This window comes from Cajanus cajan, chromosome 2 (genome assembly GCF_000230855.2).
Source record: "Cajanus cajan strain Asha chromosome 2, NIPB_CcT2T_4, whole genome shotgun sequence".
Lineage (NCBI taxonomy): Eukaryota > Viridiplantae > Streptophyta > Magnoliopsida > Fabales > Fabaceae > Cajanus > Cajanus cajan.
Window position 1 is genome coordinate 7,460,170 of NC_138518.1, and position 27,542 is coordinate 7,487,711.

Below are 27,542 nucleotides of genomic sequence, written 5' to 3' on the forward strand. Positions count from 1 at the left end.
ATTCAAATATCAATTTTGCGTAAGAGCGATTTAGAAATTTTTCTTTAATGAAAGAATTTTTAGATATTTTTTTAATTTTTTATTTAATTTATTTTTTTATTTACATAATTATTTATAAATTAAGTTTTAATATTTTTAAAATAAATCCTCAATAAATGAAAAAATATTGTGGTATAATATAAATATTTATTATAAATCTAAAATAAAATTATATATTTAAAGTATTTATTTATATACATTTTAATTATAATTTGCATATTCAAATATAATATTATTCCTTTGTATTATATATTTTATATTTACTTTAATAATTTTTTATCTCTTATCTCTTTAAATATATTATTTTATATTTATTTTATTTAAAAAAATTATAAATTATTAAAAATAATTTTATATCATAATATAAATTATTTTTTAGAAATTTAAATATAATTTATATATTCAAAATGATCTATACATTACAAATTTCAATTATAATTTAATGTGCATATGATAAGAAATATCTTTATTATAAATTTAAAGTAAATAATTTTTTACATTAACGTACTTAAAATGGTACTTATATAAAATTACATATATTATTTTTAAAAAAATGTTAACAAAGGTCCTAATACGAAATTGGAAAATTTAATAATATTATTTATTCATAATTTTAAGTTGGAAAAATATTTCAAACTAAAGTAAAGACTGTGAAAAGTTCTGTTTAAAGTTTAAACAGTGGAAAGTAGAAACTCCAGTTCCAAGGGAATACTGTGAAACTGTTAGTATCATAACAAAACCCAAAATCGCCGTCGTTACTCTTCGCATAACTTCGTTTTGAGTTCACTGTGGCTCTTCTCCGTTGTCGTTTTGGTTCTCCCTTTTCCATTCCCATTCAAACCCTAATCTGCCTTCAGATCCCAAATTGGGAACACCCCGTCGCCGCAATGTCCGATTCGGTTCTTCCCCTCGCACTTCTCACCCTCACATTGATGTGTAGCCTCGCGAATTCGATGCGGTTCGAGCTTCAATCGGATAACACTAAGTGCATTACAGAGGACATTAAGACCAATGCGATGAGTGTGGGAAAGTACAGTGTCGTTAATCCCAACGAAGGGTTCCCTTTTCCCGATTCCCACAGGATCGTTGTCAAGGTAACTTCGTGATTTAATCGCTAAACCCCTGTTTTCACTCTGAAAATGCACTTTCCCTAGGTTTTAAATTGTCCAAAATTCTTGACAAATGCTGCTGAATCAACACAATTGCGGTAGCAGACACACTAAAAACCTTAATGATGCGGGCAAAATCTCGTTTTTTAAGGATATAATTTAGATGTAGTACCTTAGATACTGTTGCTACTGCTCTCCAATCAAAATTGAAATTTCGCTTCACTAAACATGTTGACATTTAATGGAATCTTTTATTAAACAGATTGCTGAGATCGGGAAACAGAACCGACAATACTTATAATACTGTATTTAAGTTTTTTTTTTTTTTTAAAACCTTGCTTTTAAAAATAAAAAATAAGAAGAATTGAATCTTATAATGTAAAACATTGAATCTTAGATGGCACAGTTGTGCAATGATTCTTAATATTTGTGGTTTGTTTTGAGGTTCTGAATTTGCAATGTTCTGTAATTGTTGGGATAATGGGCTCCTGTGGTTTATCTCCGTGGGATTGTCTTTGAGATTTTGTGTGTGTGTATTTGCAAGGTGAGTTCGCCACATGGGAACAGTTATCATTATGGGGATCATGTGGATTCTGGTAATTTTGCATTTACTGCAGCTGAGGCTGGTGACTATTCGGCTTGCTTTTGGATACCGGATGGCAGGCCTGCCCCCGCAATGGTGACTGTTGACTTTGAGTGGAGAAGTGGGGTTGCAGCCAAAGACTGGTCCAAGGTTGCCAAGAAAGGGCAGATTGAAGTAAGTAGTATTCTTATGTTTCGTGGCTCAGCATTTGATTGTATGTATATGATCAGTAATTTGTTATCATTATTATAGCATTTTATTTCTTTGTGTTGGTGCTCTTTTGAAACATCATAGTCGTTCAGATCCTGAACATTCAGGAGGTCTGTATTAGGCAGCTTTCTTTCGGTGTAAAAAACTGAATATGATCAGTAGTTTGTTATCATTATTATATCATTTTAACTCTTTCTGTGTTGGTGCTCCTTTGAAACATCGTGGTCGTCCAGAGCCTGAATATTCAGGAAGGCTGTATTGGGCAGCTTTCTTCCAATGTAAAATACTGAATATGATCAGTAGTTTATTATTATCAATATTATAGCATTTTAACTCTTTCTGTGTTGGTGTTCTTTTGAAACATCGTAGTTGTCCAGAGCCTGAATATTCAGGAGGGCTGTATTGCGCAACTTTCTACAAATGTAAAAAATTGTTGAATCTCTATTGCATTGATCAACAATGTAATTCTGCTAAAGTTAATTTGATGAATCTCTAATTTTCCCCCCTAAAAAGTTAGGTTTAACATACAGCCCAATGGCAGGCTTTAAACATGTAGGGGACTTCATTTAGTGGATTTATTTGCAATTCCCTTAGATATATTGTCTAAATGGTATTTCTTTCCTACAAGATATTTTGCTCAGTGCCCAAATAAGTTGTTGCTGGCTCTTTTCATTTAAAAATAATTATATTTTAGACTTTCAATGAATAATTTAAATTTGTGATATAAGGTTTTTTACAATATGAACAAATTATTTTAAAAATATTAAAATTTAATTTTGAGAGAAATAAAAGAGGGTTGATTGAAAGAGATGGGTTGTTAAAAGAACAAGGAGGGTAGTTTGAAATGGATGACAGAATTTTTGTTGGCTAGTAGCTTATGTAAAATACACCTCCAAAGGAGATTATAGAGAAAACATAAAGAGACTGGGAGTCTCAGTCTCTAAGTTGTGTCTTCTAATTTATAATATAGGAGTAGACTTGTACATTGCACATACAAGTTAATCTTTGCTCTTGTCATGGTTTTGGATAGTTGCATGATTATTCACTAATGTTATGCTTGTGTCTTTTCATTCTATCTGGAATGCACTGAAACAGTAAGCTTTGTTTTGGTTTGATTGGCTACTTTTAGGAGATGTGGATAATACAAATATAGGGACAATATCGAAATGCTCTTGTTTTCCCTTTTCTCTCTTTTAAAATCTTTAACAGTCTAACCTATTTTATCCAGCTATTTTCTCTATGCTGAAATCATAATTATCAATCCAGGGTAGCAGTGTGTAATGGCCAACCCTAAGAAAGCTATAGTTGTATAAAGGAAATCAGGATGGTTGCTAATTTAAATATTACAGTACAAACTAAATAATGTATGCCACATATATAAATACTCAAAAACTAAAATAAAAATTGCAGAAATTTATGATAAATTATAACTCTGTTTACACACAATCACAATCAATCTTGGAGCAATAAGAGCATAGGAATGATGGCAAATAATAAAAGATCTTGGTGAAAATAATAGGGAAAAAACCTCATTAGATAAAAATTAGGAGAATGTGGACTGTGAAGTTTAAATGAAGGAGGAGAAGAGTATATACACACAAAGAAGAAGAAGAAAAAACACGATCACAATTTTACCGCAACCTTAAACAACAATGTTTCAGGGTAAGATTTCGTTTATAAAGCCCATCACAAGAATGCCAATATAGCACACCACAATTGCAGCCATGGCTGCTACTAAAAACTTCTCTAATATTTGAATTCTGTAGTAGCCTAGGGGGCCGCTCCACTACTCCACTATAGCATCATAATAGCGAGTTACACAATATATCTGTGTAAAAGGCAGTCAACGTAATTTTATGGAATCCTGGGTCTGGTTGTATTCATAGAGAAATCAAGGAACCAGCATAACCTGTTTGAGAAAGAATGTATAAGTAACCCAGATTTTGCTTTATACGAGTTTTGGATCCATCCATTATAGATCTAGGTGTTTTGGCCTTTGTATGTTTGTTGATGAGTTGTTTTTTCTCCTATTTTCTAGGTGATGGAATTTGAGCTGAAGAAGCTATACGATACTGTCCAATCCATCCATGACGAGATGTACTATCTTCGAGAAAGGTATTTATGCAATTACTTCTGCCAACAAAGTCTCTTGATATTGTCGTGCCATTTTAGTATATAATGGTTCTCCATATGAACTTTGATGGAAAAATGATTTGCTGAGTTCATTCAAAAATTCTTTTAAATAGAATATCAGATGAATATATAGCTGTTGGGTCAGAAGAAATTTGAATATTTTGCTTTCTAGTTGCAGCTACTATGTGAATCAGAAAATTGTAGTCTTTCATGCCTCCAACTTGTTCCTTATTCCTAGTACCCTTGTGAATAAAATTCGTTGCTTAGATTTACCTGGTATGTTGTATGGGTTCATGAGAGTGATATGCCAAGGAAGGAAGCAAATGGTTGTTGTGCATATAACTCATGACAGGCTTCTATTTTATGTTTAGTTTTGAATGGTTTGGCGGTGGCTTTACATGGTCATGCACCCTATTGCTGCATGCATAAGTGTTTTTCTTCATTCTAATGTTGTTTTTACTGAATTTTGATGACCTTTTTTGTCCATGTGGCTGATATAGAGAAGAAGAGATGCAAGATCTTAACAAATCAACTAACAGCAAGATGTTTACCTTCAGTTTCCTTTCGATTGTGATTTGCTTGTCTGTGGCTGGTTTGCAACTATGGCATTTGAAGGCATTCTTTGAGCGGAAGAAGCTCCTTTAGTTCATCACACAAATTTTATTCATTTTTCTTCTGAATTCATTTATCGTTGTGTATCCAAATGTATGATTAGTTCATCTTTCACTTTTTACATTTTTTGGTAATTAGAAACATTAAATGTATGTTAGAATTATGAACTGGTATCAACTTTAGAAATAATAGTTACATTTCTGGAGAGGCTCTTTAATTTGTGATTCAATCTGAGCAGTGAATGTTATCGTGTTAAATTAAAGCCCATGAGAATATCCTTAAAAATACAAACGATCAAAATTGGCAATATTTATATCTTGTCAATGTCGGATTTTAGATGGAAACTTATGGCTACGTTAACATCTGAACTGGGATATGAGTAAATAGAGGGGTAAAGAATGCAACATGCAATGCAAATGATTCCAAAAATGTATTAACAATCTTTTGCAGATCATTGATTATGTGAAAGCATCCTGGAAAAACTTAATTACTTGTCTAGACAATATCTGCTGACTATCAATTCAATTGACAATTCTTTCTACTCTGAATTATTCCCATCCCATCTCACTTTGGTACCATTCCACGTATCTCAACGAGTTAATATTGCTTTAAAACTCATTTTTCATCACTTCTTTTTGTTTAGAGCTTTGGTAGTAGAGAGATGTATTGGTTTGAAATTTTAAAGGTTACAAAAAAGTATCTTGATATTTAATTCTTTTAAATAACGTAAATAAGTCTTATATTATACGATCAGAGTTTTTTTAAAGTATCAGAATATGGTTCTATCAGTACGGAAAGTCTTTTAATCTCATTATTTTTCTTTCTTTTTCTTACTTTTTTTTCTCCATCAAAATATAAATATTTCTACTTTTGAGTAATTAAACATTTTTAAATTAAATATTATATAGTTAAAATTATTATATTTTAAAAATTGAATGTAATATTAGAGCTTCAAATTTTTGACAAATTCAAAGAATAACTTATACATTAATTGTCTTTTCTAAATTAAATATTAAAAATTTAAATTAATTATTATATAAACAATATTTACTGAAATAAAATCTCAATTTTGATTAAAAAGCACTAATACTTATGGCATTATATATACGTATTTTTTTTTACACCAACATTATATTTAAATTTTATCTTTTGTAGATATGATATTTTAAGAGTGAATACAGTCAAATCACTTAGCGTAAATATAAATACATTTTATTTTTAAAAATGATATGCTTATAACAATCCTCTTTGGAATGTGTAAAATATACGAACACGGGTGCTCTGGTATGCTATGCTCACCATTTGTCCAACTACCATGCATATTATATCCAAAGTTCAAATCTTCCCTTAAAACTTATCCAGCAAATAGCAATAGATAGAAGGTAAAATGACATAATGCAGAACACTTAAACGCATTCAAACTTGGTAAGCGGGAATAATATAACACAAACTCAAATAACGGATATTATTTGAATTCCAAAGCCAAACCTCATATTCAGTTTGGATCAACATTTCTTAAAGCTCAATACTTGACAGTAATAGTCTAAACACGCTGTAAGGTATAATGGGATGACTTTCATTCACATTCACACAGTAATAGTCAACATTTCTTAAAGCTCAATACTTAACAGTAATAGTCAACCCTTATTTAGTAGATAAAAAGCTATGGGATGACTTTCATTCACACAGAAACCTCTGGTTTTTAGATTACTAATCATCGTAAGTTGTGCGATGGTGATGCTTGTGGTGATGCTTCTTCCTCCCATCATCCTCATCTGAGTCATCTCCCTGCCATGGTAGGAAAACATCATAAAATGAATACCAATTTCTATACGAAGAACTTTATATAGCATGCAAATCTAATTATTCATAACTATTGAGAAGCATTTTATTCTGCTTGCAAAACCTATGAAGACCCTGGCTAAATAAAAGTTAAGAAGACTTCTGAGAACTTTTTTATTAAGAAAAAAACAGAGAAACTCTCAAAAGTTCTTCAAAGTTTTATCCATTCAAACTCTAAATTTGTCATTATTAGAATGTTGGGGCATGGGAAGTCTGTATATAGATTGCAAAACAGAGCAAGAATTATCAAAGTCTCATATTCTCCTTTTGTTCTCTATTATAAGCAAAATAAAATACACTTTTTTCCTTAAATATAAACAAATTTCAACAACTTTTATCTCATTTAATGATACTCTCTTTACAATATCTCTTTTTTAATGCATGACCTTTCAGTTGCATTACTTTTGACATTTATAATAAAGACAATTTAAAAAAATATTACGAGTAGTAAGATTAAATACAAATTACTAACTTATTTAATATGCACAAAATCAGTTTTTTTAATGCTTTTAATAGAGAAAAGAGGGTATACATGATAGGCACTCAAATCTTTGTGTTTATATAATAGCCTTACATACATGGTATCTAGATACTCATGGAGAAGCACATCACGGCACTTTTATGCTTATAGCCGGAATATTGTTAAAAATGGATGCATATGGGTTGTTCAAATTAATATGGAATTATTATATCATACACTTTCTATATTGTCCCTGGTTGATGCTATTAGGTTCGATTCAAAGAATCTATTAAATGTTTCCAACGTACTTATGACTTTGGAAGATGGGGAATGGGAAACCATTAATAATGCAAAGAATAACCAAGGTACTAATAACTTTGGGGGATGGGAAATGGGAAACCATTAATAATGCAAAGAACAACCAACTCAAAACAGTGATTAAAAAGATAAATTCTGTAATAGAATTTCAATATTTTCATTGAACAGAGGAAAGCCTGCTCAAGAACCACATAGAACTAGGAAGTTTTGGTTAAATAATCAGAATATCACTGCAGCAATATCTATGATCAACAAAGACAGAGGCACCATCTAAAGGATTAATCACGTAATCACGTAAAAGTGTATTTTATTTTGCTTATAAACAGAAGCAGAAGAACAGAACTTTAGATAGTATCAATTTTGTAGTCTCTCCATATGAGACTTTGTCAGTGGCAAAAAACACGTGTTTATGGGTTGGATAGCTTGTTGGTTGTATACTCAGTAATCATATTCATTTAATAATTCAAATAATATTAAAAAAAAATTAACAAAGGGATACTACTACTTTTGAAGGCCACAATAAGAATTTACACATGCAATTCCACTAGAACTTCCAAACAAAGGAATGATATGGAAATTCTATCCCATTCCATCTGACATCACATTCTGTTCCATTAACAGATATTATAAATTATCCAAAGAAACCTTAGAAAGTTAGAACTACCTGCACTTTTCAAGATTATAGTACTTAAAAATAAAACCATTAATGGTGAAAAGTTGCTTTGGAGAAAATAGTTAAAATTCATAGGAGACAAACCATATGTTGCTAAACAAATAGAAATTATAGAATACATAAAATGTAAACTGTAGTAGAGGAAATGCTGAGAAAGTCAGACTAGTTTCATAAGAAAAATAGATATAACATGTTAACTGATATTTGGTGAAGTTACGCATTTCAGGCCAGCCTTAGCACCCTGATCCTTCTTTCCATGTATCCATTAGAAAATAAGTTCAAAAAGCTTCATGACCTTTTAAACACAATACACCAACTGGCCAATGTATAAAAGCAATGCATCAACGTAATCCACTCAATCATATCAACAAATTGCAACTAAATACCAACATAAGGCTTTTAAACTGTAAGCAATGAAGAAAACCAAACACATCCAAATCCACGAAGATACATCCTATATGAATAATCATAAGATATTCGAAAAACATTTAAAAATTACATTATAGTACTATATCAATTAGTTCAAGCAATTACAGTATTGCACAGCACAAATAATTTAAGACAATCATACAGTTAATTTAAGTGAGGATTGAAGAATATTATTTGCAATGGCAAAGACACCATTTTACTTGAGAATCAAATGAGTATATAGTCTACGCACCAAGAACAAAACTTAGGTATAATATCATAGCTACTGCTGGTAGTATTCTTCGATTAGAATTTAAGTACCTCAGTAATCAACATATACAATTAACATAACCTTTTATTATGTATATTATCAAGGTGAAACTTCAATTTTGATTAGAGAACAAGTTCATCAGTAGCTATGTTATTTTACTTTAGTTTTGTCCACGCACCAAAGGTGTACAACATTGTCATCTAATTACAAATTATCATATAAAATACATTTGTTGACTTTTACAATAATAACTACCTTAAAATCCATATTAACATATCTGATTGATTACCGGTGTAAAATTAGACAAATTAATGATTGGTTAACAATGTAAAGTTTAGTTGAGAGTGCATAAATATAAAACTCGAACTACATTACACCAAGTTACCAAATAGTTAAAGGAATGTATGAAGTAGAAGTACTACTCACATATTTCTTCTTTCCATAGCCCTCGTCATCATCATCGTCACGCCTCCCATAGCTGGGTTTGCGGAACCCCTCATCATAGCCATACTCAACCTTTCCTCCCTGGCTCTCATAGTTGCTGCTCCCATAGCTAGGTTTCTCCTCATACTCACTCTTCCTTCCATAGCCATACTCACTCCCTTGTTCCTCCCCATACCCACTACTCTTCCTCCCACCATACCCACTTCCATACTCACTCTCCTCCTTCCTCCCACCATACCCAGATCCATACTCACTCTCCTCTTTCCTCCCACCATACCCGGATCCATAACCCGACCCATATTCAGTTTCCTCCTTCCTCCCACCATACCCGGATCCATATCCAGATTCCTCCTGCCTTCCACCATACCCTGACCCATATTCAGATTCCTCCTTCCTTCCACCATATCCTGACCCATATTCAGACTCTTGCTTCCTCCCATACCCGGATCCATATTCAGATTCCTCCTTTCTACCTCCATAACCCGACCCGTATTCAGATTCTTGCTTCCTTCCACCATACCCAGATCCATATTCAGATTCTTCCTTCCTTCCACCACCATACCCAGATCCATATTCAGATTCCTCCTTTTTTCCACCATACCCATATTCAGACTCCTGTTTCCTTCCACCATACCCGGATCCATATTCAGATTCTTCCTTTCTTCCACCATACCCGGATCCATACTCAGATTCCTGTTTCCTTCCACCATACCCTGACCCATAGTCAGACTCTTCCTTTCTTCCACCATGCCCGGATCCATATTCAGACTCCTGTTTCCTTCCACCATACCCAGATCCATATTCTGATTCCTCCTTTCTCCCACCATACCCGGATCCATATTCAGACTCCTGCTTCCGCCCATACCCAGATCCATATTCGGATTCCTCCTTTCTCCCACCATACCCGGACCCGTAACCCGACCCATATTCAGAGTCCTCCTTTCTCCCGCCATATCCGGGCTGGCCGGCGGCGGGGTTGAAGGAGGCGGGGGCGGGGTGGGGCTTGGGGCGGGCGTAGCTGCTGTACTCGGTGGCGAGGGCTTCGTCGGCGTAGGCGGAGGGCTCGGCGGAGGAGGTGTACTGGGGGCGGTCGTAGTCGAAGGCGTCGGAGGAGGAGGCGGTGTTGGCGTAGCAGGTCTCCTCGGAGGGGGGGAGGGGGCGGCCGTAGGTGAGGGCGATGTCGTAGCCGCCGCCGTAGGGCGTCGGGTCGTACTCGTCGTAGTCGTCGACCGTGTCGTCGCCGCCGCGGTTCCGGGAAAAGAACGACATTTTGAGTGATGATTGGGAGATTGGAATGACGAATGGTGAAGCTTCCGGATCCTCAGCAGAGATGGTTTGTGCTTTATAGCGGAGAATGTGGTGAACGATGTTGATGTTGATGATGATTGTGACCGAGTCTCAACGACATCGTTTGTGGTCGTTTGCTCTTGATTTTTGTTTCGTGGACCCTACAACGCTACATCGTGGCGTGTAATAATCAAAATCACACTATCGTTAATTACTTATTTAGGTTTTAATTTTTCTCCGTGTTGTCAGAACTTAATTGGTCAGATTCGGAGTGATGTTACGAGTTCATCACTAACTAAACTATATAAATTAATATTAATTAAATGATTTAAATTTTATATTGAAAATATTATGTGTAAGTTAAACTTCTCGCACATTATATAAAGTGAGATGCTAGTATAATACTTTATGATGTATTTATAAGAGAAGAAAGAAATAGCTAAAAAAAAATATTGAAAAATAAATAAATAGAAACAGATAAGAAATAAAATGAAAAAATCAATTATTATTTTATTTAAGAGAAATAAGAAAGAAATTGAGAAGAAAATAAATTTTTATATATTTTTTTATCATAATTTATCATCTATATGTAAATATGTTTTAATCAATTATAAATTTTTTTAATTGATTTAGACTTTTAAATCGATGATGTGTTTAAAATATTAAAAAAAATAATTTTGCTGGTATTTTAAATATATCTATATCTTTACTCCTCCCGTTTAAAATATATCACCAAGTCATATGTTATTAATTACAAATATATTATACATATGTACATATATTTATATTTTAATTTATATTAATTTATGTAGTTCAATCTTTACTTTCTCATGTATTTATTCATACAAAGCTAAAATAAAATAATTTTAGATAATATGAGATTTGAATTCAAGTGAATGTGATTATTTAAAAAGTTAGTGATCACTAAACCAACATATTCTACTATTATATAATTAATTTAAATAATTTATTTAATATATTTTCATTTTAAAATTATATATTAATTTAAACAATTCAACCAATCTATAATTTAGTTTCTCTATTAATATTATACTAACTACAACTTTCTAAGAATTTCTTTAAGATATAGTATAAATTTTATTAAAATTTATAAATATAAAATATATATGACATAAATATTTTTTTAAAAAATTAATAAATACTGAATCATGTTATTTAACTGATGACTTATCAATTTAACCTTTAATTTAGTACTTTAACTAATTTGATGATAGATCTAGTTTTTTAAATATTTGTTGAGATATTAATAATAATAAAAAAAACTCTTTTATAGATGTTGTTTATGAACTAAAATTTTATTTATTAACTAAAATTTATTAGAAATTATAAATTTGTGAGTCTCACTCTTTATTTATTGAGTTTTTGACTTAATGTGGAGAGTGAATTGTAGAGATTAAGGATAAAGAATTTCTTACCTATAAACATAGAGATAAAAGTACTTTATGTTTTTTTAAAAATAAATTAAAAATAATGAACGGAATAGGTATTAAAAGAATGTGAAAATGTTTTTAATTATGACGTGAAAGATGCTAGTTAGTATTAAAAGGTTGTTGATTTTCAAATTTTTTTCGACCATTTGAAAAATGTAATAGGCAACACAATGTAGATACCAAAAATGGTTGTCTGCGGACAAATTGTATAATGTTTTATGTAAGTTAAGCGGTTATTTTGTTTTGTGTACATTCACGAAAATTAGTGGGTAGTATCAATATCATTGTTATAATAATAATAATAATAATAATAATAATAATAATAATAATAATAATAATAATAATAATAATAATAATAATAATAATAATAATAATAATAAAGTAAAGTGTGATTTGTGTCGACTGTGCGTTGCAGTTGAGTAGAAGACGTGTGTAAGTATGGGCAATGTGAATGTGGCACACTGAATTATGTTTCTTTCTTTTCAGCTGATTGGTACATTCCACTTATCTTCAACCGTCCCTCACCCTTTGGATCCATCTGCTCACCTAAATTGGCCTATCCAACACTCACAAAGCCCATTTTGCCTCGTCATCCCTTCTAAACAAATTTCCTGAATTGGCCCAATACAAATGTGCTCACTGCTTAGGTGCAGAGATTTTAATTTAATCATCGTATTCATACAAACTATTTGCTATTAGAATTAGTATGATTAATTTTTGTTGAAAATAAATATTTTTTAATATAATTGTAACATGCACGGGAGGGAAGGAATGATGAGGTGGATTAGGAACGAAAAGTGGTTACACAGAATAAACACGTAGAGTGTGATCAGCAATTAACAAACAGAAGGATAAGCGTGAGGAAAAAGAGAGAGAATGTTTTATTAAAGAATTTTGTGCAATGAGAGAGACATGTGTATGGTACAACTTCTCTCTAAATTCCTTTTCTCTGTCCATGTTGTGCCCATTTCTGCTCCTCTCTGATTTCTTCATTCTGTTTCTTGGTACAGGTTCTGCAATTGCGGTGGTTGTTGGTGTATTATTGATATTATTGCTCGTGTTGTTTCGTAATGGTCCTTAGTTGATTTGATTTTAATTTCATCTCCGAATACCACTAATTGTAACTCGTTTTGTTATTCAAATAATACGAATTAGTATGGTCTGTTTCTTGAAATAATTCTAACCTGAAAAGTACTATTTCATTGGTGCTTTCATTGACACCATGGTTGAGAATACCCGTTTTAAGGAATTACAAGTTGAAGTTCGAGGTCAAGCGATTGATATAAAGAAATTGATGGATCTCTTAGAACTTCGTGATCGTGAGCAATGAGCGCACACACAGTAAGTTCAATATGACGCTCAAAATCGCATGGATCAGATCCAACAATCTTTAGATCTGCTGATAAAATCACAATCACATTCTCAACTCCATGGTGGGTCGCCAACGAACAATTCCGGGTGCAAAGTACCTTCGATACGAAGTGCATTCCAAGTTAAGGACATCTCCTTGGGTTTTCCTCACTTTGATGGCCAATCTTCAGTGTTGGAATGGATATTTAAGGCAAAGAAGTTTTTCAATTATCACAATACACCGGACGCTGATAGAGTTGATATTGTTGCAATACATTATGAGAAAGATGTAGTCCCATGGTTCCAGATGCTACAATGGCTATCTATAGTGCAGACTTGGACAGAAGTAACATCGGCGTTGGAATCACAATTTGGACCTTCTTCTTTCGATTGTCCGATGGCGGGGCTTTTTAAGTTGCAACAAACCGGTACTATTTCTGATTATTATCTGAAATTTATGTCTCTCGCAAATCGATCCTTTGGTTTACAGGATGATGCATTGTTATAGTTTTTTTTGAGTGGTCTTCATGTTGAAATTCGTCGTGATGTTATTGTTCAGTCACCAACCTCATTGTTGAGGGCGGTTGTGTAACAACTCGATTTCCACAAATTATATGAAGGCCTAAAGCCCAATAAGGGTGATTTAGTAGCCTAGAACGGGTCGTTCCCAAACTGGAACAGGCTGTTCCAAACTACTAAAAAGGCTTATAAACCCAAGTTGGGAACGAGGCGTTCCAACTCACCAAAAAGGCTTGTAACCCTAGTTGGGAACGGGACGTTCTGGTTTTAGAACAGACCGTTTTGGATGTAAAATTTTACACATGACAAGTGAGTCCAGAACAGGGCGTTTCGAATTTGAAACGGGCCGTTCCGGCCACTCCTGATGCTTATATGTAGCACGCTCTAGCACTCCTAAAAACACACTTTTCACTTCTGACTTCTTTTCCTTCTACACTCTCTAAAGATCGAAGGGAGCCCAGAGGAGGAGACCAACCAGATCCTGCTTTAGTTTCAGCTACTGCTTATCAAGGTACGGGGGAAAAGGGGATTATTTGTATGTAAAGTTACATAAGGGAATTGGGTAGAGGAGGAGGCCCGTAGGATTATGGGTAATTTTATAATTATTTCTGTTTGAGGAATTGATGATCCCATTAGATTTTGCATGTATCGAGGATTAGGAATATGCAATTAATTTGTAAAAATTATGATCTGGAAGAGAGAATGAAATTGTAGAAAAGTGTCTGTGAGTTAGGTTTTGGAAAAATTGGGAGTTTTACTAATTGAGTTAAGATTCTATTAAATTGGTGATTCAATTGAGTGTTATATTAATTTATAAATGTTATTGTTATATTATATGGTAAAAATTGATGATCTAGATGTGGATTCATGGTGAATTGCTTGAGGGGTATGTGAACCATTGTATCGTGAGGACTTATCTATATTATGTATGTGATGTGGAATTGAGTTATGGACTATGGTGTGATGTCTTGGTACAAATGTATACATATTGTATCTACCATTTTAATATTGAATTGATAACATGATGTGGCGAATGGTATATTATGACTTAATTGTTCAATTAATTATGATGTGAGTATGTTGACATGAAATGAGATGTTTTGAATGTGAATGTTATGTGATTGTGGTTCCTCACACATATGACCAGGGAGGGCACAACCCTTGGGTAAGTGATGCTACAGGAATGGCGTGACCTTGGCATAGTGTGGGATGTGTGAGGCAATTAACACGTATCACTTATGTCAAGATGGCACGACCTTGGGCAAAAGATGTTACAGGCGTGACCTTGACATAGTGTTAATTGTAAGATTTGTGTTGATTATGAATAAAATGTGATTGTGGTTCCTCACATTTATGACCAGGGATGACACGATCCTTGGGTAAGTGATGCTACAGGGATGGCGTGACCTTGGCATAGTGTGGGATGTGTGAGGCAATTAACACGTATCACTTATGCCAAGATGGTACGACCTCGGGCAAGAGATGCTATAGGGGTGGCGTGACCTTAACATAGTGTTAATTGCAAGATTTGTGATGGATTGGTGTGATTGTGAATTATGATATGAAGATGATGCATGATTGATAAAATTATGATATATAGAAATGCTTGTGAATATTTCATTAAGTAATGAGTTATGATGAGATTATGTTGTGTTTTTCCTTGTGTGCTTTACATATAGATGTTTTCTTTTCTCACCGTACAATTTGTGGATGTTTTAGGTGAGGAAGATCCGGTTATGAGTGGCATCCAGAATGCCAACAGTTGAGTTGTGGGTATGCTCTGATATTGTGACATTGGAGCAGAAGATTTTTAAGATATGAATTTTTATATGGATTTGGAGTTGTACTTATTATTTTAAAAATAATTTATAAACTCTTATGTTTTATTTTCCAATTTCTATTTTTCAATTATTTTGGAAATTGAAGAGCATTTATGAAGATTTTATATGAACCCTTTTTACCAACGTTGAAAAATTTATTCATTAGTTTTATTTACATTATTACAATATATGTGTTGGGGTAGCAAAGGTGTCACAGGTTGCATTGGCCAAATTGTATGAGGAGAGATATTCACCTGTAACTAAATCTGGTACTGGGCCCATTCGACGATATTCTCCTATAATTTCGTCCTCGGCTACTGTTCCTCAACATCAATCTAAGTCCTTGACTAAATCATCACTTCCACCTTTACTTCCTACTCCAAATAGTCCACCATTGAAAGATACAATTGTTCGAAAAATGAGTTCAGCTAAGATGCAACTCCGTAGAGAGAAGGGCTTATGCTATTTTTGTGACAACAAGATTACAGTCAATCATCGGTGTCCGAATCGACAATATATGTTTTTGCAACTTGATGAGACAATCATTGATGATGGTGATGCACCGTCTCCTGATACCGATCAACAGTTAAGTGTTGTAGAAATCGTTTTAGATGATCATTACTTGTCCCTTAATGCTTTAAAAGGGGGTACAAGTGTGGGTACGATCAGATTTTTGGCATATGTAGACAAGTTGCCCGTAACAGTGTTGATAGATGGTGGTAGTTCTGACAATTTTCTACAACCTCGTATTGCAAAGTTTTGGAAACTTCCTGTTGAGCCAGCTCCTTCGTTCAAGGTGATGGTAGGGAATGGCAATTACATGACAACAGAAGGATTAGTACAACATTTGGTCATTTAGGCGCAAGGCAATATGTTTCAATTACCAGTATATCTCCTTCCTATTTCTGGAGCTGATCTTATTTTAGGGGAAAATTGGTTGAAAACAATTGGGCCACATGTGGCTGATAATGAGTCTTTGAATATGAAATTTCTATATAATGATAAATTTGTTACGTTGCAAGGTGATGTGGATCATGTTCCTATGCAAGCTCACTTACATCGCATTTGACGTATGGTTAATACCCATTCTATTGCTGAAGTTTATACAATGAAGATGGTGGATACTAAGGCCCCAACTGTTCCATTACCTGAGTTGCCCGATGACATGGACCCCAAATTGGTTCTACTGTTGCGTAATTACTCTTCTGTGTTTGCGACTCCAACTTCTTTACCTCCTCATTGCGCCCAAGATCATTCTATTCCATTAATTGAAGGTTCAACTCCTGTGAAAGTGAAACCATATCACTATCCTCATAGCCAAAAAGAAGAAATAGAGAAGTTAGTGGCTGATATGCTTACAGAGGGAATTATTCTACCGAGCAAGAGTCATTTCTCCTCTCCCATAATTCTAGTGAAGAAAAAGGATGGTTCTTGGCGTGTTTGTATAGATTATTGGGCTCTTAATGTTATCACTTTCAAGGATAGTTTTCCCATTCACACTGTAGATGAATTGATAGATGAATTGTTTGGTGTTTCTTTTTTCTCCAAATTGGATTTGCGATCCGGTTACCATCAAGTTTTGTTGGCACCTGAGGACAGATACAAAACTGCATTTCGCACACATCATGGTCATTTTGAGATGCCCTTCGGATTGACTAATGCCCCAGCCACGTTCCAAGGTTTGATGAATGATATTTTAAAGACATATTGCGAAAGTTTTTGCTTGTTTTTTTTCGATGATATTCTTATATATAGTTCTGCTTGGAATGATCACCTTTTCCATTTGGAGGTGTTCTTGAAAATACTTCAGCACCATCAACTTTATGCACGTTTTCCAAGTGCTCATTTGGAGTAAACGAGATTGAGTATCTCGGCCATACTCTATCAGGTTGCGGAGTGGCTATGGATACTACAAAGCTAGAAGTCGTTCGAGCTTGGCCACAACCAACGAATTTAAAGAAATTGCATGGTTTTCTTGGATTATCAGGGTATTATAGACGCTTTGTGAAAGGTTATGCTCAGTTGGCAGCTCCGTTGACTAATTTATTAAAGAAGGATGCCTTTCGATGGATTGAGGCAGCTACAATAGCTTTTTCTAACTTGAAGGAGGCTCTTATGACAACACCTATTTTGGCCATTCCCAACTTCTTGGAACCATTTATTCTAGAAACTGATGCATCTAGTTCTGGAAAAGGAGTGGTGTTAAGTCAAGGAAATCATCCCATTGCATATTTCTCAAAGAAGTTGTCCATGCGAATGCAGAAGCAATCCGTGTATACGCGCGAATTTTATGCCATTATGGAAGCGTTGGCTAAGTTTCAACATTATTTACTTGGACACAAATTCATCATTAAAACAGATAAAAGAAGTCTCAAAGAACTCCTTGAACAGCGACTACAAACCCCGGAGCAACAACAATGGTTACCCAAATTTTTAGATTTTGATTTTACCATACAATACAAACCCGGAAAGGACAATATTCTAGTTGATGCTTTGTCACGCGGCTTTATGATGGCATGGTCCACACCGTGTAATAAATGGATGACAAAAGCGGCAGAATTAACTCAAACAGATGAGACGTTGAAGAAGTTGTACAATCAATGTGTAACAGCTACAGTTCCATCACAGGATTATGCGTTAAAGATGGAGTCTTATTTTAGAAGGGACGAGTTATGTTACCAGCTCATGAGGACCTAATTAATCAAGTGTTATGAGTTTCATTCCTCAAAAATAGGTGGTCATATTGGTGTGTCTAGGACTATGGCACGAATTGCATCTCAATTTTTTTGGCCAGGAATGAGACAATGAGTTCAAAAGTTTGTGAGAGAATGTCAAGTGTGTTAGCAAGCTAAAGTTGAGCAAACCTTACCCGCGGGGCTGCTGCAGCCATTGTCCATTCCTCAACATGTTTAGGATGATATCTCCTTAGATTTCATCACAAATTTACCAATATCCCATGGGTTCTCTACTATTTTGGTTGTGGTAGATAGGCTCTCCAAATTTGGACATTTCATTCCGTTGCCAGCAACATATACCAGTAAGGTAGTAGCAGATGCTTTTGTTAATAATATTGTGAAGTTATATGGGCTCCCTAAGTCAATTGTTTCAGACTGTGATAGGATTTTTATTAGTTCTTTTTGGAAGCATATGTTTAAGGCTCAAGGGACTACATTGGCAATGAGTTCTTCGTATCATCCACAATCGGATGGCCAAATTGAAAATTTGAACAAGACTTTGGAGATGTACCTTCACTATTTCGTGTTTGACAATCCTAAAAGTTGGCACTCAATGTTGACATGGGCATAATATTGGTATAATTCTTCACTTCATCAAAGCATTGGAATGTCTCCATTCAAAGTTTTGTATGGCAAAGATCCACCTTCAGTGTTGCGATATGAAACAACTGTTATTGATCCTATTTCAGTCCAGGACTTGCTTCGTGACCGGGATGTTCTATTACAACAATTGAAGTCGAACTTGCTTAAGGCACAACAATACATGAAATGCCAAGTAGATAAAAGACGAAGAGATCTTCATTTTGCGATGGGCGACTTGGTACTTGTTAAGTTGCAACCTTATAGGCAGCATTTAGTGGCTTTAAGGAAGAATCAAAAGCTCACCATGCGCTATTTTGGACCTTTTGAAGTTGTAGAAAAAATCGGAGAAGTAGCATACAAATTACAATTGCCAGATACAACTCGAATTCATCCCGTGTTTCACATATCTTTACTCAAGAAATTTGTTGGGAGTCCTTCACAGCAATATATACCGTTGCCTCTTACCACTACTGAGTTTGGTCCTTCGGTACACCCATTTCAAGTCTTGAATGTTCGTACTATCATGCGTCATTCCAAACCAGTCCCTCAAATTTTGATTCAATGGGGTTCCTTAGGGCCTTCTACATCTACTTGGGAGGATGTTCAAGAGATTCAAGATTCATTTCCCGAGTTTAACCTTGACGACAAGGTTGCTTTTGATGGAGGAAGTATTATAACATGCACGGGAAGGAATGATGAGGTGGATAAGGAACGAAAAGTGGTTACACAGAATAAACACGTGGAGTGTGATAAGCAATTAACAAACTGAAGAATAAGCATGAGGAAAAGGAGAAAGAATCTTTTATTAAAGAATTTTGTGCAATGAGAGAGACATGTATATGGTACAACTTCTCTCTGAATTCCTTTTCTCTATCCATGTTGTGCCCATTTCTGCTCCTCTCTGATTTTTTCATTCTGTTTCTTAGTACAGGTTCTGCAATTGCGGTGATTGTTGCGTATTATTGATATTATTGCTCGTGTTGTTTCGTAATTGCCCTTAGTTGATTTGATTTCAATTTCATTTCTGAATACCACTAATTATAACTCGTTTTGTTATTCAAATAATACGAATTAGTGTGATCTGTTTTTTTGAAATAATTCTAACCTGAAAAGTATTCTTTCACTAATCTATTTTATAATCAATGTCGAAATTCATGTTTTAAATAATTTAGTTAAGAAATATAAATTGAAATCATTGTGTCTGTTAATGATGATGTGAAAGAGGATTTGTTGTTGAAAAATCTGGCTAGACAGAAAACAGGAGAAGTTTTCAAATGCTGCATTCTGCTTCTTATCATGAATTTAGCATGACACTTTTTCATCATGAATTGCGTGTGTGCATCATGAAGAATGCTAAGATGACTCCGTAGCAAAAGCTTGAATAGAAAAACCTCAAAATAACTAGTACATTAAGGGACTACAAAAGTTTATGAACAAAGCTAGCTGTTTGGCTACTTGTCACACTTTTTTTTAATGGAAATATAACATTTATATTATATTTATTGAAGTGTAAACTTTTTTAATATTCAGATTCATAACAAAGCCACGTGTATTATGTGAAAATACCACAAGAAGCATCAAAACGATAAAAATACATATCTGTCGGTGTGAAAAAAAAATACAATTTAGGTTTTTAAGAAACTAAAATGAACAAAAGAAAATCTTAAAGAAGTCACATCTTTTTAATTGTATAGCTAGTACAAATAGAACCAATAAATTATAAAAGAGTATTTAAAACATCTAAAGTAAAGAATTTATAATGTTATCGTTCAATTTATTAAAGTATTTTATAAACTTTCTTTACTTTACCTATTCTCTAAATTTATACAATCTAAGTAAAGAAAAAATCTAAAATAAATAAATAAATAAGTTCTGCACGCACTCATATTTTTAGTTGTATCGTACAAATAGAAACAATACATTATAAAAGAATATTTAAAATATATAAAGTAAAGAGATATATAAAGCAAAAAAGTAAAATCGAATATATCCTTTATAAAATATCAATATATTATAAACTTTCATTACTTTACATATTCTCCAATTTTAAATGATTTAAATATTAATTTTTAGGCATCAGTTCGATAACCATTTTATTTTGGAATAACGTTATTTTAATAATAATTTATATAATAAAAAAACAATGTAAAATAAGATTTTTTTTTCTTCTAAATGTCAATGCAAACTAAGATAAATAACAAGAAAGAAAGAAATAAAAACATATCATAAAAGAATGTTTAAATATGTTTTTCGTACTCATTAAACGAATGAGTTTTGATAATTTGATAATTTAATAATTCATTAAATATGTTTATCATTTTAATAATTTATCTATTTATTATAAAATCAAAGACTATTCTAGTCAATATATACAACAAATTGTGCTTTGAGAGATAAAAAATCAAACAAAAAGATTTTACAGAGATAAATATTTTTTTTTTATTTATATTTTACAATGACCAAAATATATTTACAAATTTTTTTAAAAATGAAAAAGAAATTACATCAACCAAAATGAAAACTTAATTATAAGAAACATATTATCTTTTTAATAACATATTTAACATATTAGTTAAAAACATATTTAACACTAAAAGAATATTATAAGAAAACCATTATCTTTTTTATAATATTTTTTAGGCTTAAATATGTTTTTAGTCCCTTAAATTTAGGATAAATATATTTTTGGTCCCTCAAATTTAAAATTATTATTTTTAGTTCTTGTAATTTTAAAAAATCTTACTTTAGTCTTTATATTTAAATTTTATTAAAAATTTATCAAATATTATTGTATAAAATCTACCTATTCATGTCTCTATTAGCGAAAATATCACATTAAATCTGATTAATATTACATAACTATCTTAATTAGTCACTTTCAAATATGTTATTGATAATTTAAAAAGCTAAAACAAAATTTTTAAAAATTACAAAAATTAAAAATAATAATTTTAAATTTAAGAAATAAAAACAAATTTATCTTAAATTTAAGTGACCATGATCATATTTAAGCCTATTTCTTTTGTTTGTGCATAAAATTTTTGATAAGAAGAAGAATCAGAATGTAGGCAAGAAATATTGTTGCATAGTGGATACAATACAATGTGACCCACATGCGAAGAATAAAGAAACTCTTATTATTGAGAGTGTGTTGAATGAGGAGAGGGAGTGGTAAGAATAAGAATGGCAGCAGCTTTTGTATTAACTGTGTCACAAGACGGAACAGGACAGTACCGGACGGTGCAGGAGGCCATAGACGCTGTGCCGCTCGGCAACACTCGCCGGACGCTCATTCGGGTGTCGCCGGGAACCTACCGGCAGCCCCTCCACGTGGCAAAGACTAAGAACTTCATCACCCTCCTTGGCCTTCGCCCTGAGGACACTCTTCTCACTTGGAACAACACTGCCACCTCTATCCATCACCATAAGGTATCATTATGTTACCTACTCACACATTATCAAGTTTTTTTTTTTTTTTTTTAATTTACAAAGAGTTCATAAAACTTTATTATTAAGACTAGGTTAAGATTTAGAAAGTGTTGTTGATGTGTTTTTTTATTTATTTATTAAAATTAAAAATTTATCTGGATAGTATATGTAATAAATAATTTTATTAAGAATATGTTTGGATATAGATTAAATTTTTTTTTAATTGAAACATAAAGAGCTTTTTTGGTGGTTCGGGCCTAGTAATTTTTTTTCTCCATGTTCTTCATCACATTTGGGGAATTGGGTTTGGGTGAAATTTGAAACTTGTTTGGTGGGGGTAAGTGGTGACTTTTGTGCTTTTCTGGCAGGATGCTAAGGTGATAGGGACTGGGACCTTTGGTTGTGGCAGCATCATTGTGGAAGGGGGGGACTTTATTGCTGAGAATATTACCTTTGAGAATTCTTCCCCTGAGGTAATGTTCATTGTTAATAAAGTTTAGGACTATGTTGATTACTTTGAGAAAATATTTTTTTTTAATTATAAAAATGACATTTTTTTAGAGTTAAAATAGAATACATGTATATGGTAAAGATTTTATACACTGTAAATTTTTTTATACCATCATTTAATAGTAAATTGTTGTGTGATTGAAAATTCTTGAATTTCTTAATAATTAAGGAAGATTTTAATTTTGATACATTAGTGCAAAGTTTTGTATTTCATCAATAATTAGAAATTATTGAAATCATTCATGTTATTTTTAAAGTAATTTTTAAAAAAAATTATATTTTCCAATTATATGATAAATTGATAATCTGTGATCAGGCATGAGAATAGAAAATGCCATTGTTAATTAGTATTTTTCAATTCAATTCATTACTTTAAAAGTACTGATATATGGGGTGATTCTTAGTGTAAAATCTTTAATCCGACAACTTAACAAAATTTAACTTATTTTTGTTTTACTTTTATATTTATTATTAATGCAAGCCTTTGTAAATAGAAGAAAAAGTGAAAATAAGGTTATAAATTTTTAATTTAAAAGAAAAATGAAAAATAAAATCAGGAAAGAAATATTCCAACTAAACAAGCTTAGTGTTTTAACTTTTAAGGTGTTAGCTTGTTTCTTTGTCATTGCTTGGCTGGATAACATCATTTTGGAAAATGAGCATATATGATATGCCAATTTGATAGTCAAATTTGATTGTTCTTAAAACTTTGGCTAAGATGGTTATATGTGATGGGTCCACGACAAAAAGTGTTGATCAAGGAGTTAACTATTAGAAATTTTCAGATTTTACACCATCTATGTTCGTAAAACGATGAAGGTATTTAGGATGGTTTCTCTCTGTAATTTGAAGGTGTCTGTCGATTGCCAAAGATAGATATGTCAATCGTCTTTTATTGTATTACCAGTCTAAGGTTATGTTTGGACAAGTTTGTCTATAAAAATAAAAATTAAAATAAGTTTTTCTATAAACTAAAATTAGTGAAGATAAGAATAAGATTTTATAAAAGTTAATCAGAGAGACTTCTATAAATTAACTTGTATTAACTAATTTAAATTTATGTAAAAGTTTTTCATTTTTCTTTCTTATCTTATACTCTTAGAAATGCTTTTAGAAAAATTTACCCAAATAGATCCTAAGTTGGACTTGTTGTATGTTATTTACTGAGATGCTTTGTTATTTTTTGCTTTCTTCATCTCCAAACTAGTTAGTATCTTCATAAGCTTTTTGCATATATGGTTTTGACTTATGTACTGATTTTTTTGTTTCCTTCTTTTAACTACAAGGGTTCAGGGCAAGCAGTGGCAGTTAGAGTAACAGCAGATCGTTGTGCTTTCTATAATTGCAGGTTCCTTGGATGGCAGGTATTTCACTCTCTTGATGTTTTAATTAATAGGTTAGAGACTTCTTAAAATATTTTATATGGTGATTTGGTCAAGTTGAATTGCTGAAGAGAATTTGACGACTCAATGAATTCTGTTCCGAAATGGAAAACACATAAAAAAGTCTAGCAGTTGTCCATGTCCAAGACTACTCAAAAATTGTAACCTTCCTCTTCTTAACCATTGAAGGTTATATACTTGTGTTTAAGTGTATTAAAATCTCGAATTCTCTAGAGATGATTTCTAAAAGTCCTGGCATGATTACATCTGATATTAGTTATAAAAAATATCTATAGTTTTTAAGGCCAAACCATTGGACCTTTGTTTTGGCTAAATTGGTAAGTAACCAACATAATGGTCTGCATATGTCCAATTGGATCGGTTTACTCTAAATTAGCTGTGGGCTCAGATGATACAAATTCATTGAATTCATCTTGCTTATGAAACTCTTTTAAAGTACATTTATTTGGTATTTTTGGTTTGATGAACTCTTTGTGTGCAAGTTATAGTGTGCCTGTATCCTTTATAGCCTGTTGTGTAAAGTTATAATATCTTCAATTAACAAGGGGGAATAATAGGTAGACTAGATGGTTTTTGAGGAAGTGAGGTTATAAACTTCTTTTGTGATTATGGTGCAGGACACTCTGTATTTACATTATGGGAAACAATATTTGAGAGATTGTTATATTGAAGGAAGTGTGGACTTCATTTTTGGTAATAGCACTGCACTCTTGGAACATTGTCACATCCATTGCAAGTCTGCAGGGTTCATAACTGCACAGAGCAGAAACTCTCCACAGGAAACAACTGGTTATGTATTCCTGAGGTGTGTGACCATGTCCTTCTCTAGTATTTATAACCTCATCTTCCCACCTTTCATATTGTATTTTAGTCATTATAAGATTATAACATGTTCAACAAGAGACAGTTCCAAAGCATCATGTTTTCCTACAACAACGTGAATTCAGTTTTAACTTCTTTACATGGGAACTGAACACTCTAGAAGTCTATGAATCCTATAGGAAATCTTTTAGGATATTCAAAGAGAATCATTTGTAAGGATAAACATCTTTGAATCTCATTCACATTTATTTGTATCACCTGTCTTTAGAGTGTCCGCAATACATTCTCTTCTAACATTTTTTTAAGACACTTTAATATTAGTTAAAATTAAGGAGATTTGTTAAATAAGAAGTAAAACTCACAAAAATGTATAATTTCCCATAAATTTTAGGTGATAATAAAATATTTTCAAAAGAATGTCAGAGAACGTGATTCTAGCCTTTTTCATTGGAGCTCATTCTGTAGCAATTTTCGCTCTTCTGCCTTCTGGTGTTTGGTTGATGTGTTAAATATTCTGTTACAACTTCCAAATCCTTTTTGAGACTTGGAATTGAATTATGCACTAGTACATGTTACGGTTACTGGTAAACATGTACTTTTCTTATACTTAATACTTATTTCAAAATTGGTGTACAATGAAATAATGTGAGGTGAAGAATGTCTTAATGTTGTGAACCTTTTTTGTTCCTTACATTATGTGCATTTTCTGGTGGCATTGCAGATGTGTTATCACAGGTAATGGGGGAACTTCATATGCATATCTGGGACGACCATGGAGACCTTTTGCAAGAGTGGTCTTTGCATTCACTTATATGGATCACTGTATAAAGCCTGTTGGGTGGAATAATTGGGGGAAAGTTGAGAATGAAAGAACTGCTTGCTTCTATGAATACAGGTACTCATTCACTTATATGCTATTAATTGCATATATATATATATATATATATATATATGAATCCAATTGTTTCCTCATTCAATCCAGGGATCTTACTGCAAATTAAGGTTGAATTTAGACAGTGAACTCGGTGTATAAAATATGGTATATAATATTTTGTAACCAAATTATACAAAAATAAGTTTGATTTGAAACAATAATGCAAGACAAGCACTTCAGAGTATTTTGGCAAATTAAAAAATTGAAGTTATAACGTGATAAAATACTTCTAAAAAACAAGTAGACAGGTAAATATACAGACAAATAAGTCTTAAATATGAATACACATAGAGAGTAAGTCAATATATTTATGTTTTCTTATTAACAAATTCCAATATAAATAAAACATATATAGTTGAATTCTTTAAATATGTTGTCAAGAATTTAAAGTGTATGAAGAAAATTTTATTAAAAGAGAAAATATTTATTTTGGTTATCTCTACCCATCGAAGAAATTAGTTTTAGTTTTGGACCGTAATTAGTTACGAATATCCTTGGTATTAATTTTTTTTAATTTAATTTAGCTACATATTTATACTCGTCTCTTTAAGATGGCATAATATTTTTTATGCAAGTGTTCTTTGAGCTTATATACTTTTCCTTGCTTGAATAGGGGTACTATATCCTTTTCTAAAATTTTCAAATAACCAAAACAAAAAGTAAAAAACGGTAATTAAGCAAAGATAAATATTTCTTCTAAACCAAACTTTAGAGGGTTTAGCGATAAAAAAAAAAAAAACAAAAACAAAACCATCTAGGGTATAACATGAAAATCAGAAAAGTGAGTAATAATTGAAATAATTTTCACCTGCCTTAAGTTATAAGATTTAATAATTATGTAGTCTCAATGTAAAAATATTAATATCACTTTTAAGATAATTATTTATAAAACTAACAAACTCACCACATATATATAGTTTGTGATTAGATATCATTATAAAATTATTGGGTCGTTCTTTTTCTAAGTTTTACAATTAATGGTAATGGTTGTTTATTGATCGAGTTGAAGAAGTTTGGAGTAATTTTATGAAAGTACAGGTGTTTTGGAGGAGGTTTCTGTCCATCCCAACGAGTAAAATGGGCAAGAGAATTAAGGGATGAAGGAGCTGAGCAGTTTCTGATGCATAGCTTTATTGACCCTGAAACAGAGAGACCTTGGCTTGCTCAAAGAATGGCCTTAAGGATTCCATATTCTGCTTAGAAACACCTCATTGTTCATCATAATATTGCTCCACTGTTTCATGTCATGTCTATCCAAATAAGAAACAAATTGTTTTTCCAACAAGTTTAAGTCAACAAATATTTAACACACTTTATTAAAAGCATAAGTCTTAAATGATTGTTACGTTTTTAATGTAATCGAAATTTCTTTCATTTGAATGTTTTTTGCTTATCTTTTGTTTGATAAAATATGCAATTTTGTTGTGTATATTTCTGACATGGGCTTGTCATCAACCAGAAATATTTACTACCTTAGTTATAGATCATTTTTCCTTCAGCTAATTAAGATTTTTTTTTTAAATAATAGAGACGACAAAGTTACTTAAAGAAATCGAGTATAACCAACAACTTGATAATATATTAATATCAATTTTGGT

The 27,542-nt window shown here is 32.4% G+C and overlaps 4 protein-coding genes across 7 annotated transcripts; 3 read left to right on the forward strand and 1 right to left on the reverse strand.

Annotated features, from left to right (window-relative positions):
* The first annotated feature begins 736 nt into the window (after positions 1-736).
* On the forward strand, positions 737-4,903 carry LOC109819125 (transmembrane emp24 domain-containing protein p24delta9). The gene is made up of 4 exons (XM_020384732.2): positions 737-1,133; positions 1,693-1,905; positions 3,980-4,056; positions 4,575-4,903. Exons 1-4 carry the CDS (start codon positions 927-929, stop codon positions 4,717-4,719), a joined length of 642 nt encoding a protein of 213 aa, XP_020240321.1. The 5' UTR covers positions 737-926; the 3' UTR covers positions 4,720-4,903.
* Positions 4,904-6,127: 1,224 nt separating this feature from the next.
* Positions 6,128-10,443, reverse strand: LOC109819120 (glycine-rich protein). 3 transcript variants are annotated; one of them, XR_014431290.1, is made up of 4 exons: positions 9,416-10,443; positions 9,085-9,364; positions 6,287-6,474; positions 6,128-6,191 (listed from the first exon to the last, which is right to left on the reverse strand). XR_014431290.1 is itself a non-coding variant. In XM_020384722.3 (2 exons), the coding sequence occupies exons 1-2, from the start codon at positions 10,369-10,371 to the stop codon at positions 6,397-6,399; spliced, it is 1,365 nt and encodes a 454-aa protein (XP_020240311.2). In that variant the 5' UTR covers positions 10,372-10,443; the 3' UTR covers positions 6,128-6,396. The 3 variants fall into 3 exon arrangements, 1 of the variants encoding a protein (XP_020240311.2); XR_014431289.1 differs by having other exon boundaries at positions 9,085-10,443; XM_020384722.3 differs by having other exon boundaries at positions 6,128-6,474; positions 9,085-10,443.
* Positions 10,444-12,600: 2,157 nt separating this feature from the next.
* On the forward strand, positions 12,601-15,647 carry LOC145954126 (uncharacterized). 2 transcript variants are annotated; one of them, XR_014431291.1, is made up of 3 exons: positions 12,601-12,761; positions 12,851-13,618; positions 15,429-15,647. XR_014431291.1 is itself a non-coding variant. In XM_083067862.1 (3 exons), the coding sequence occupies exons 1-3, from the start codon at positions 13,210-13,212 to the stop codon at positions 15,473-15,475; spliced, it is 522 nt and encodes a 173-aa protein (XP_082923988.1). In that variant the 5' UTR covers positions 12,768-13,209; the 3' UTR covers positions 15,476-15,647. The 2 variants fall into 2 exon arrangements, 1 of the variants encoding a protein (XP_082923988.1); XM_083067862.1 differs by lacking the exon at positions 12,601-12,761 and adding an exon at positions 14,155-14,220 and having other exon boundaries at positions 12,768-13,618.
* Positions 15,648-21,910: 6,263 nt separating this feature from the next.
* Positions 21,911-27,324, forward strand: LOC109819127 (pectinesterase 31). The gene is made up of 6 exons (XM_020384734.3): positions 21,911-22,275; positions 22,644-22,748; positions 24,072-24,149; positions 24,806-24,993; positions 25,732-25,905; positions 26,983-27,324. The coding sequence occupies exons 1-6, from the start codon at positions 22,030-22,032 to the stop codon at positions 27,143-27,145; spliced, it is 954 nt and encodes a 317-aa protein (XP_020240323.2). The 5' UTR covers positions 21,911-22,029; the 3' UTR covers positions 27,146-27,324.
* The last annotated feature ends 218 nt before the right edge of the window (positions 27,325-27,542 follow it).

Coding starts and splice junctions, on each gene's coding strand:
- LOC109819125 (XM_020384732.2), top strand. CDS start 927: ATGTCCGATTCGGTTCTTCCCCTCGCACTTCTCACCCTCACATTGATG. Junction 1,134..1,692: donor CCCACAGGATCGTTGTCAAG/GTAACTTCGTGA, acceptor TGTATTTGCAAG/GTGAGTTCGCCACATGGGAA. Junction 1,906..3,979: donor CCAAGAAAGGGCAGATTGAA/GTAAGTAGTATT, acceptor CCTATTTTCTAG/GTGATGGAATTTGAGCTGAA.
- LOC109819120 (XM_020384722.3), bottom strand. CDS start 10,371: ATGTCGTTCTTTTCCCGGAACCGCGGCGGCGACGACACGGTCGACGAC. Junction 6,475..9,084: donor GCTATGGAAAGAAGAAATAT/GTGAGTAGTACT, acceptor CTACCATGGCAG/GGAGATGACTCAGATGAGGA.
- LOC145954126 (XM_083067862.1), top strand. CDS start 13,210: ATGGATCAGATCCAACAATCTTTAGATCTGCTGATAAAATCACAATCA. Junction 13,619..14,154: donor TTTTAAGTTGCAACAAACCG/GTACTATTTCTG, acceptor CACTCTCTAAAG/ATCGAAGGGAGCCCAGAGGA. Junction 14,221..15,428: donor TTCAGCTACTGCTTATCAAG/GTACGGGGGAAA, acceptor TGGATGTTTTAG/GTGAGGAAGATCCGGTTATG.
- LOC109819127 (XM_020384734.3), top strand. CDS start 22,030: ATGGCAGCAGCTTTTGTATTAACTGTGTCACAAGACGGAACAGGACAG. Junction 24,994..25,731: donor ACTGGTTATGTATTCCTGAG/GTGTGTGACCAT, acceptor GTGGCATTGCAG/ATGTGTTATCACAGGTAATG. Junction 25,906..26,982: donor GCTTGCTTCTATGAATACAG/GTACTCATTCAC, acceptor ATGAAAGTACAG/GTGTTTTGGAGGAGGTTTCT.